The sequence below is a fragment of the Musca domestica genome, unplaced genomic scaffold (genome assembly GCF_030504385.1).
Source record: "Musca domestica strain aabys unplaced genomic scaffold, Musca_domestica.polishedcontigs.V.1.1 31, whole genome shotgun sequence".
NCBI lineage: Eukaryota > Metazoa > Arthropoda > Insecta > Diptera > Muscidae > Musca > Musca domestica.
The window spans coordinates 9973286-9986005 of record NW_026712309.1 but is presented as its reverse complement, the minus strand read 5'-3'; the positions used below and the strand labels follow the sequence as shown (position 1 = coordinate 9986005).

Sequence of the window (12720 nt, the reverse complement as noted above, 5' to 3'; positions counted from 1 at the left end):
ATTTTAGAGATATCTCTTAACGGAATTATCTGAAAAATGGTATTTAGAATTCTTAATAGGGGTTTTCTCCCCATATAACATATTTGCTACATTGTTTTTTTTTTTTTAATTTTGGAAGATTGTGGCAGGCATTAAAGTTTGTCCCAGCCGTACTAGCTATTTTTTAATACTATAGTTTTTGCAAAAAAATAGGGGTTCTTTTATAGATAATTTAAGTAGTGCCCAGTATGGATAGTGTGTATGTTGGTTGGAGTTAATGACAAACTTGCGTTCTAATTTGGTTTTAACCTCAAAATACGAAGTCCTAAATTTTTAATTGGATCATCCATTTTAATCTTGCCATTTTCTTTCAAGACTCAAATTGTAAATACGAAATTCTTCGATCTGGCATCCCTAATTCTATTTCCTAAGTTTTGAATCGATCCATAAGCTTTGCTTGTGTTTGTGTCGCTCAGTTACTCAAAATGTCCGTTTGTGTCCTATTTCTTTTTCAATTTTCTTTCTTCCTAATAAATTTACTTGTAAACCAACCTACAATCACAACTGTTGTTATTGGTAAGCGTCGTTCAAATTTTCCATATTGAATAAATAAAGAACCATAATTGTTCTTCTTCCAAACCCAAAACTCATCCCATTGTTTTCTTCCATTCTTTCCATTTTTTCTCGATTCAAAACCGAGAGGAAAATATTTCTAACTTCAAGGATTTCGAAAAGTATTCTTTTTTTTGGTATACTTTCGAACCAATTCAAGTCCAATATTAAATATTCCCTTAAATCTCCATATTTTTCTTAGATTTTTAAATAAATAAAGTGAATAAATATTTCATTTATTACTTTATTATTTCAATTTTCGATAATATAAATTCGTATTTAATTTTCTTATTCCACGTATTTTTGACCTCGCGACAGTGTGTTTTCTTCTCATTTTTTTTCCTTTTTTGTTTTGCCGCGAAAATATTACATTTTTTCTATTATCCATCGCCGTTTGTTTTTTCATTATTATTGTTGTTGTTGTAAGAGAACCCTCACTGAATCTCTTCAACAACATCAATACTTGCATACAGTCACACACATTTCCACTTGTTGTTGAGTTGTTCGTTCGCTCAGCCAACACAAGCAGCGTTCTGTTGTGTCATTCCACTCAACAGTGATCGGTTATTTTTCTGTTGGTGTTCTCTTCGCTTATACGTGCACCCTACCGTCGTTCCGTTTATATGGTCGCACTTTACATAGTTTGCGACACATATTATTTTATATATTATTCGCACATATACCGGTGGGACTATTCAACTACCATTGTTCCTGTTGAGATTCTGTCTCAGATCTCCAAATTATTTGATCCTGCTGGCTGGCTTTCGCCATGTATTGTCGTGGCAAAAATAATAATGCAGCAGATTTGGTCCGATGGTACTGGTTGGGACGAGGTCATAAGTCCAGCCACCTTGCACCAGTGGAAAAGGTTTCAATCCGACTATTCAAGTCTTGATCGAGTCAGAATTCCGAGATGGCTCCAATATGTCCCTTTTGCTGAAGTTCAGTTTCATGGGTTCTGCGATGCTTCTGAAAAGCTTACGCAGCCGCTTTATATGTGCGAATAGCTAACGGTACTTCCACATTCACTCACCTGGTGTATTCCAAAACAAGAGTTGCTCCAGTGAAGACGCTGTCTATTCCAAGACTAGAACTATGTGGAGCTGTCCTACTGGCGGATATGATCGACGTACTACTCCCATCGCTCGATATTCCCAATTACTCCGTATTCTGCTGGTCAGACTACACTATAGTTCTTTCCTGGCTTTCCAAACCGCCATGTCATTGGTTAACATTCGTAGCCAACAGAGTTTCCACTATCATTCAAGTGGTAGACCTTTCCAAATTCCATCACGTTCCGTCCGAATCAAATCCAGCTGATTTGGCAAGTCGCGGTCTGTCACCTCAAGACATCGTTCAAAATGATCTCTAGTGGTTTGGACCTTCGTGGCTTCGGGAATCCTCAAACCGATGGCCAGACCATGTTCATATTCAAGAAACGTGTGTGGAACGTAAACCCCTGAAGGTTCACTTTTCATACTTCGAAGATTCCGCCGATATTCTTGAAAATTTTTCTTCCTATACACGTTCGCTTAGAGTGTTTGCGTATATTAATCGATTTTTCCGTCGAACACATCCACCACTTCGCGCTAATTTTATCAGGAATACTCTACTTGTTTCCAGTTCTGAAATACTTGTGGCGCGAAATCTACTGGTCAAATGGTACCAGAAGTTCCATTTTCCCAATGAGTACAAAGCATTATCCTGAAAGCAGCAAGTTTCACCATCAAGTTCCATTTTAAGTCTAAATCCATTCCTAGACTCCGATGGTTTAATCCGTTCCTGTGGGCGATTAGATTCTTCTCCAAGTATTCCATACGAGGAAAAACGCCCAATCATCCTTCCATACAGCTGCAAATTTACCCGGCTTTATGTTGATTTTGTCCATAAAATCACTATACATGGAGGAAATCAATTAGTTCTTCGAGTAATAAGATCCCAGTATTGGATTCCTAAAGTCAAGAACCTCATTAAAGCTTCTATTCATAAATGCAAGCCTTGTATCCTGTATAAGAAGCGCTGTCAGAAACAGATAATGGCTGCTCTTCCTCCTGAACGTACAGAGCTTACTCGTGCATTTTATCGCACTGGACTAGAATTTGCTGGTCCCTTTGATATTAAAACTTATAGCGGACGCTCATGTCGTGTAACAAAGGGATACGTATGTGTGTTCGTGTGTTTTTCCACAAAAGCAATACATCTCGAAGCAACGTCCGATCTTTCCACTTCCACCTTCTTGGCAGCATTTCATAGATTCGTCTCTAGACGAGGATGTCCTGCACATCTTTATTCCGATAGTGGTACAACGTTTGTGGGAGCGTCTAAGGTCCTGGCAAAAGAGTTTTTTCAAGCTTCTCGTTCCGCTGTTATCTCCAATTATTCCGTGCAAAATCGTAGCTGGCACTTTATTCCGCCTGGAGCTCCTCATATGGGAGGGCTCTGGGAAGCCTGGATTAAAAGTTTCAAAACCCATTTCAAAAGGTTTGCCGGCTCATTCAAGTTTATGTTCGAAGAATTTCTAACGCTTCTGAACAGAATTGAAGCCTGTTTTAATTCTCGTCCTCTCTCTCCTATTTCCTCAGAGCCAACAGATTTTGCCGCCTTAACTCCTGGACACTTTCTAATAGGCACGCCCATTTTAGTCCCTGTTAATCCACACCTGGAAGACAGTCCAATTTCATTAATCAATAGGTGGTAGCGACTAAAGCAATCCATCAGAGTTTCTGTGCTCGTTGGAAGACTGAATATCTCCGAGAACTCCAAAAGCGTTGTAAATGGCATACATGTGAGAAGGACATTGGAGAAAACACACTGGTCGCAATTTATAATGATAATCTTCCGCCAAATGCCTGGCGCCTTGGTAGGGTTTGTAAGATTTATCAAGGTTCCGATCGTCATATCCGTGTTGCAGATATTGTAACCCAAAAAGGGGTTATTACTCGCCCTATCACTAAGCTTGTCGTCCTTCCAAGCCACTAACTCCATACTTTATTTTTTCCCTTCTGTGTCCTTTTTTTCGCATTCTATTTAGAACCATGCCCAAACATTCCGCCACCAAAGGTCAGCGCAACCACAACAAAGCCCCATACCAAAATGGGAAATTCTTATGCCGGCTCTGTCAGCGTCCCCATTCATTACGTCGATGCCATAAGTTCCTGGATATGGACATGACGGAACGATTCGAAGTGGTTCGCAAACACAAATATTGCGTGAATTGTTTGGCCCTGGACCATTCCCACGGTTCGTGTTTCAGTGACACTGGCTGTCGCCACTGTCACAAATACCACCACACATTGCTCCACGTGGATCCAAAGCTGCGGGCCCAGATCCTTCCACCATCTCCCAAGTCCCGATCGGAGTCTAGGTCGGTTTCACCGCGACCATCAACGTCAAAAGCTCGGCGAGTACCACAAAGGCCTTCATCGTCCTCAGCAACCTCCCGTAACACGAAGGGATCTCTCACGTCCTTGATCCAGCAAAATCGGACCATCTTGCTACCCACGGTCCTGGTAAGGATAGATGCGAAGAATGTGGCACGATGTTTGTTGGATTCCGCCTCTCCAGTAAGCCGCATATCGAGGAACTTTGTGGAGAAAATTAAAGTCAACACCTTGACATTGAGAGAGGAGACAGTGTGCCAATTGACTCTGTTCTCAAGGTTTGACTCCAAAGTGAAAATCGAAGGCACCTTTCGTGTGGATAATCGGATCACCACAAAGACGCCTGCCGAATCCCTGCCCGACGACTTCAAAAAGAATTTCCCACACCTCTTCTTGGCTGATCCGAAATTTTATCAGTCATCGGGTATAGACATTGTCATAGGCGTCGATATATATCCGAGAGTAATTACGGAGGGGGTGTATGTCAGAAATGGGTTACCAACTGGCCAAAGTACCGTTTTTGGATGGGCCATCTATGGGCTATGTTCCTAAATGTGTTAATTTTTTCATTTCACAATTTTTTCCTAATTTTTGTATTAATAAATTCCTGAATTCCTTAGAATTCACTATTGTCTTACTTTCCACAAAAAGCACAAACTTTCCTTTTCAGCTTGTACATTCCGAAGCAGGTGCGAGTTCGTGATTCCATCTGGTCTGGTGACAGAAACCTACCTATGTATTTGGTCATCATCTTTATAAAAATTATCCTAGAATTAAGTTAAATTCATTTTCATTCCCATTGCTTTGTAACCAGACCAGGACATACACGGATCTAATTGTTTATTTTCCATTTCAGACGCACTGCAAGGGGGCCGGTAATGTAAATACGAAATTCTTCGATCTGGCATCCCTAATTCTATTTCCTAAGTTTTGAGTCGATCCATAAGCTTTGCTTGTGTTTGTGTCGCTCAGTTACTCAAAATGTCCGTTTGTGTCCTATCTGCGGCTTTTTCAATTTTCCTTTTTCCTAATAAATTTACTTGTGAACCAACCTACAATCACAACTGTTGTTATTGGTAAGCGTCGTTCAAATTTTCCAATTTGAATAAATAAAGAACCATAATTGTTCTTTTTCCAAATCCAAAACTCATCCCATTGTTTTATTCCTTTCTTTCCATTTTTTCTCGATTCAAAACCGAGAGGAAAATATTTCTAACTTCAAGGAATATTTTTCTGTCCACCAACAGCAGCATAACAATCCAGCATTTTCCAGGAAAATACCCACAAATTTGGAATTTTCACAAATGGATCAATCAATATGTTGATCTGTTGTTAACAGTGTATCATATTAATAGACGCAACTCTTTTAAAACATGAAAATCAATTGGCAGCCACCTTTTCAATTACATTAGCAATTTTGAATTATTCGGATCCATTTGTAGTGATGTTTTATATAATGGAAAAGTTATTATAAGTCGCCTGATAACCAACAATTCTGTTCTGAAAATCCACGAACTCCGTTAATAACCGAAGTTAAATAAATTTGTCATACTATTCGCCTTTTAGTATAACGTCGGTGGCACCAATGTTTGATCTTATACTTTGTTTTTTGAGATAACGTTAAAAAAATCAAAACAAATAGAATGAATTTTGTTTCAAAAAGTCATTTTCTTTAAATGATATTACTATGCTGACATAAATTCACAAATAAACAAATACAAATTACAAACATATTGAATTATATAAGGTAATATTTGAGAAACAAGTGCAATTGCTAATGATCATACACATTACAAAGCTATAAAAATATACGTATAAACATTTATGATGATTATCAAAGGGAATAATTTGTTCTTCTTTATGTAGGTATTCATATAATTGTAATAATACTATTTGTACAGTATTTTGGCAAAAAGTTATCCTTAAGCAATAGAAATTTATTGTTTTGAAAAAACCCCGATTGCTTATTATTAAAAATATAGAGAAATCTCACTTAGTTGCAAATAATTTGTAGAAAATATTTACACGTTCGCTTCGGAAAAGGCATTTAAATGACGGACAGATAGAGGTCAATCAAGTTGGCTATTTATATATGTACTCAGCGTTCTCCTATTTGAAACTGCCCTTGAATGCCTACAACGAAGAATATAATTGTTTATTAAATAAACGAGTGCTGCCAAGCTCTAGATCGCTTCTTCCCCTTAACCCTATTCTCGACTCAGAGGGTTTAATGCGACTTAACGACGCTTAGTGAAATCACCTAATCTGTCTGTTGCTTGTCTTGCCTTTTGCCAGTCGCTTAACTCTCCGCCTATATACATTTGTTTTCAATTTATGGTGGAAATAAGTTAATGTGAAAATAATCATTCGTATTGAATATTGGGTTCCCTGATAAAAACCTTGATTCGAACGGTTATTCGAAAATGCAATACGTGTATTTTAGAAAAGAAACACTGCGGTCAACAGATCATGGCTGCATTGCGCAGTTGCGTTGTCTCCAGAATCTTTATTAACCGCATTTCACAAGTTTGTTTCACGTCGTAGTTGTCCTAATACTATATTCCCAGACAGTGGTACGGACTTTGATTCTCGAGCGTTAGAAAAAGATTCTAAGACAGTTGATAAAGAGATGAAAATTACTTCAAGTGAATATCAAGAAATCTCGTGGAATTTTATTCCGGCTGGCCCTCGGCTGTGAAAAGTTTCAAATTACATTTTCGCCGGTATGCGAAACAATTACGGTTCACATTTGAAGAGATTAGTACTGTACCAGCTCGAAGTGAGGCGTGTTTTAATTCTCGACCGATATGCCCAATATCGGAAAATTCAGAAGACGACAAGAGAGCACAAGAGGTGTTACGGCGGCCAGTAAATTAGTAATACTCCAGAACTAATTTATTCCCCCTGGTCGTCATACATATTGTGTTGTTTAGCTATAGAACCTGCAAGCCCCCCTCTTACCGGAAATAATCTTGTTGGACTTTGACTTCGCGGATACCGCAATGAGCGAATGGATATTTCCAGCATAAGCTCAGTGGCTCTGATGAACGTGGGTCAATCTGAAGCCCGATCGGAACCCAATCTCACGAAAGTAACTGAAACAGTCCACGAGACCTCTACTATGCAGCCTAAAGCTACCACTCCTCAGACAGAGCTTTGGTCAGGGCAGTATCGAGCACAGTGCCGAAGAGGTGTAATCTATGTACAGGCAGTTTTTCGAAGGATGTCAGTTGATGGGAGAATCCTATATGTCTGAGCGAATGGATACTGTCAAAATTGTCCTTTGACGGGACACATAGCAAACCAGTGTCGCAACTCCCAGCGCTGTTGTTATTGCCGTCGGAATCACCATTCCCTTCTGCATTCCGGCCTCCCTCGTCAAGACCATACAAAGCCAATAGAGCGCCAGCCGCTCATCTTACTTCAACGCAGTGGGTTGAGCTTGTATCTTCCCGTCGTCCGCCTATATTTCCGTCTGTTTCTCTCCATCTCTCCCAATCAGTCGTATATTAGTTGTTCGTCTGTAATTGTCTAACTCCAACGGTTAGAGCGTTGTTGGATTCTTGCTGTCGTGTTAGCCATGTACGCGAGAGCCTTGTGAAAAGTTTCCGGCTTCCGTTAACGTTTAAAACGACGAGGTTTACTGTGATTTGACACTTATGTCACGGTTTGATGATCAGCAAACCTAGCATATAACCCCACGTGATGCCAAAGTTGAGGGGGGAACTCCGGCTGTCTCGTTCAGCTCAGACCTCCGGGAGTCATTTATGGGACTGGAGTTAGCGGATCGCATATTCTACAATCCGGTGGAATCGCCTTATCTTCTGGCATTTATGCGAAGATTATCTCGAATCGAGTTTTTATTCAGCCTGGTTTACCGACGGCACAATATACTGTTTTTAGATGGGTTATTTCCGTATTTGTTTCAAATTTGTTATTTGGTGATCGAAATAGGTACCACTTCCTATAACATAAATTCCTATGAAGGTTAACATCTAAGTATATCCCCCATAAGTTGGTACATTCCGATATTCGGTATTAATAGGGCTTTTCGGGCAGACTGAAATAACAGGGCCACGTGTCGTATAGATTCTCCATATAACATATTTGCTACATTGTTTTTTTTTAAATTTTGCAAGTTTGTGGCAGGTATATAAAGTTTGTCCCAACCGTACTAGCTTTTTTTTGTGACACTATAGTTTTTGCGAAAAAATGATTGGTTCTTTTATAGATAATTTGACTAGTGTCCAGTATCGACAGTTTGTATGTTGGTTGGAGTTAATGACAAAATTTTTAATTGGATAATCCATTTTAATCTTGCCATTTTCTTTCAAGATTCAGATGAATCAATCAATATGTTGATCTGTTGTTAACAATGTATCATATTAATAGACACAACTCTTTTAAAACATGAAAATCAATTGGCAGCCACCTTTTAAATTATATTACCACTTTTGAATTATTCGGATCCATTTGTAGGGATGTTTTATATAATGAAAAAAAAAAATATATAAAAAAATAGTTGGCTATTTATATATGCCCTCAGCTTTCTCCTATTTGAAACTGCCCTCGAATAGCTACATTGAACTGATTAGTATAAAAACAACTTAAATCGTATTTATGACACAAGATATTTGAGCAAACTCCTAAATTGAGCAAGAGTCCTAAAATTGTTAAAAATGTCTAAATACAAATAGAGACCTGCTTGCTTATCGGTGGGTGTAAATCAAAAGCTCTAAAATCAACATTTCGATTCAAAAGACTAACACAATTTGCATTTTAATTAAATATAATTCAAACAAAACAATTTACTGTACTTAAAAATTTTTTGGTCGATATATTTGGGCAAATAAAATTGTCCAATACAATTGTGAGCAGTTATGTTTGAGTTTTAAAATTCATGTTAAATAATTTTTCTGCCAGAGAACACAAACGAAACGATTTTAAAGTAGTAATGAAGGACTACTTTAAAATCGTTTCGAGCCTCTGAGAACACAAAAGAAAAAAGATATTGAGAGTGAAAAAATTGTTTGCATTAAAAATAAAACTTTTGTAAATGTCCTACTTTTAAACGAGATGGTACTTTAAAATGCAAATATGTAAAAGCTAATATGAATTTTATATTTTTTTATTAAAATAATAATATCTGTAATATGATTTCAATTTTATAAACAGTTAATATAATGGTAAATTAGAAATATGCCGAATACGACAGATACCCGTACAACGACATCGCCAGGGGATGATTTGGGAAGCACCGATGAAGTGAAGATATTTAAGGATGAAGGTGATCGGGAAGATGAAACAGTGTCCTCTGAAAATTTGTTGGAAGAAAAATCTAGTTTAATCGACTTAACCGAAATTGCTGATAAATGTAGTGACATACAATCGAAATCTGCAAGTAGTCCAATCTTTAACAAAACAGAATCACGCACCCAAGACTTTAATATGACGTACCTCGTTCCCTATTCCTACTCCAATTCATCCGCCACTGGACTCCCTGTATCAGTGGCCAACAAACTGGGATTACGATGTTTTCTAAGTCAAACTGGAGAACACTTCACCTCTCCTCCCCCCGCTCACTGCGGCATTCAACCTTATCATTTAGATGCAAAAGCGATGGGGATAACCAGAACATCAATTTATCCACTTCCTTCTAGTCAATATCCATACACAATTTTAAGTCCAGAAATAACACAGGTTACAGCCTGGCGCACACCATCGGTTTATTCAGCGACTAACTTTCAAAGCACTTACCATACCTCATTGTCAAGCGAAATCTCTAACAATTTATCACTTCGATTTTCGTCGAATGTATTACCTCCAGTGCACACATCACCATATCATGTTATTGGCCCACAAACTGAAGTTGAGAGAGTAATTAATAACTACAATGAAAAGGATGTCACTACTACTAGTCACAATAACATGGAATATAAAAACAAAAAACATCAACATATTCAGAAGCGACCTCAAGACGTTCCAAGCGATAAAAAGAAACCACATATAAAAAAACCATTAAATGCCTTTATGCTCTATATGAAAGAAATGAGAGCAAAAGTTGTAGCAGAGTGTACATTGAAGGAGTCAGCAGCAATAAATCAAATACTGGGGCGACGTTGGCATGAATTATCACGTGAAGAGCAAGCTAAATATTACGAAAAGGCACGACATGAACGACAGTTACATATGGAACTTTATCCAGGATGGAGTGCGAGGGATAACTATGGATACGTATCCAAGAAAAAGAAACGAAAAAGGAATAATAACTCTATAGAATCTTCTAAAAGCATTAAAAAAAGTTAAATTTTAATTCACATTTACACCCTATCCTTTTTTAAGCCTGCAAAGATATATATATATATATATATATATATATATATATATATATATATATATGTATATATAAATATATATATATATATATATATATATATATATATATATATATATATATATATATATATATATATATATATATATATATATATATATATGTATATATATATATCGTTGCAGCCTAACAAACGGATACGGATGTTTGAATATACGTGCAAAATGAATAATATACATTTAATTCTAAAATAAATAAATGGCATAACACATTTTAGAACCAATGTATTTTTTTATCACTTTTTTCAAATATTTCAAATAAAGTAAACAACATAATTATGCTATTGTTTCATTTTTTAATTATGCTGTTTTATTTTTATTTAAAGTAATGCTATAAATGGATTCCTGGAAAAAAGATAATAAGGGAAATGTGTTACTGTTATATAATTAAAATAACATAAATTATGATAGATATTATAATTAATTTTGGCTAATTACATTGTATAAGTACATATACGCAACTATTGTTTTTAACACAAAAGGTAAGTGAGGTACGACTCCGATGTCTATTTTATAGAATCTACTTTGTAGTCGTGGTATATTCGAGTTGGATATTGCCGTAAAACTTGTCCCTACATTTTCATGTATAAGTAGGAGAGAAACCTCGATTACAAAAAAGTTAATTAAACGTTGTCAATCGGTATTATATGTTCATGCTAGCTTATGACACCGTTTCCGTGGTGTGAGTTTTAAATTATACCGATGATCGGTGTGCGACAGCATTTTCGTGTCTGGCCCGTTTATCGACCAGTGTCATTGACGTTATTTTCTAATACTGTGAAATAAATACAATGTTGTCCGTCCTTGAATATAATGACATAATTATAAGCAAATTATAAGAACACTTTGTTCCCACCTAGAATATCTTTGAGTGTATAAATCATGCTCAATCAATATTAATTTGATGGATTGTTTCTGTGTGTATAGTATTGAGGAGTCAAGATACGAAATCGATTGATCAGCTTAGGTTTTTGGAAGCATATGCGTGTGAGTGGATTTATGTATGTTTATAATAGTGAAATTTTGCAAAGACTTTATGTTGGGTTCGTTTGCTTTGCGTTGGATCCACAGCAACAACTGTTGCTTTTAAATTAGACGACAAATTTCTTCGAAATATAAACCTGTGCTTGTTCCTTTGTTGTTAATATTTTAATGAGATGAAGTGTTTGGGTGTAGTCATTGATTGATAGATGATGCCAACTTTTGTCTGGAGGAAAATTCTCTAACAAAAGTGTTTGGATTGCGTCTTATTGAATATCGAATTATGAAGAATGGATTTCTCCCTTTTATGATAAGTTAGTGTTTTGTGTATCATCTCGTCAATCTTGAATTGTTTTTTTTTTTTTTTTCAAAAAATTTCGTTTCAGTTGATTAGAAGTCGTTTATTGTATGGGTTGTGAGATTGTAAAATTTTTAGTTATCTTATGGGTTTATGGTTGTTATAAGTTTTATTTATTTTTTTTAAGGTATTTATTACTTTCTAAGCTTGTAGTCGATATATTCTTTTTATTGATTTCAAGTGATGTATTAGCGGGGTCATGCTTGCTGTTGTTCATGTAGAGGCAGGTTTCAATCTGTTTTGAGTTTCCAGTTATTTGCTCTTGTTAATCTTTGTTGTACGGAATATTTTTATGTTGTCCATAAAAAATTGGCCACATTTAATTGTGTTCACTAGGAGAAAATATCTTCAAAACATAATAAAAAGAGATAAAAAGAACAAATATCAACGCTATTTTTAATTATTAATGGTTAATAATAATAGTAGATTATTAATGGTTAATAATAATAGTAGAGAATGACAGAGAATTTTACTTTTTTCTTATCCTTGGATTAATTTTGTATTTTTCGGCTATTTTGGCTACATAGCCTGCTGGAGCACATGAGGAAAATATTAAATATTATTCATAAATATCAATTAACAACATGTGATAAGCTACACCCCTATAATTTGTGTTATCACACAAGAAATAATGGCTGTTTAAATTTCGACATATTATCAAATATCAACCAAAAGGGTATGTTTGGTCGATTGGCTCATAGTCGTGCAAAAACCACGAAGGAAGATATACTATTAGGAATTGAGTTCAAACTTGTTTCAATATAAAAATCCTAATAAAGGCAAAAGACTCAGCATTTGTACTCAACAAAAAATGGTTTAAGTCGATCTAACTTAATTTTAACACATCGGCAACATAAATACGAAAATAGTGAATCGAAATTCTGGGATAAGCTGCATAAAGTCAATGAAGAAAATTGTCATAGGAAACCGAATCGGACAAATAAATACACCTTAAACACCTTTAAACTTATGATTTTATAAAAAAAACAGAATTTTCAACAAACACTTTTGGTTGTT

General features: G+C 36.1%; 1 protein-coding gene across 6 annotated transcripts in view; it reads left to right on the top strand.

Moving 5' to 3' along the window:
- Positions 1 to 10353, top strand: part of LOC101891022 (protein pangolin, isoforms A/H/I/S) — a 162800-nt gene extending 152447 nt beyond the window's left edge. For all 6 annotated transcript variants that reach the window (XM_059124913.1, XM_059124912.1, XM_059124910.1 and 3 more), the window contains one exon: positions 9147 to 10353. In XM_059124913.1, coding sequence (XP_058980896.1) covers positions 9171 to 10277 — 1107 coding nt within the window. In that variant the 5' untranslated portion in view covers positions 9147 to 9170 and the 3' untranslated portion in view covers positions 10278 to 10353. The remainder of the gene's footprint in view (positions 1 to 9146) is intronic.
- Positions 10354 to 12720: the final 2367 nt, after the last annotated feature.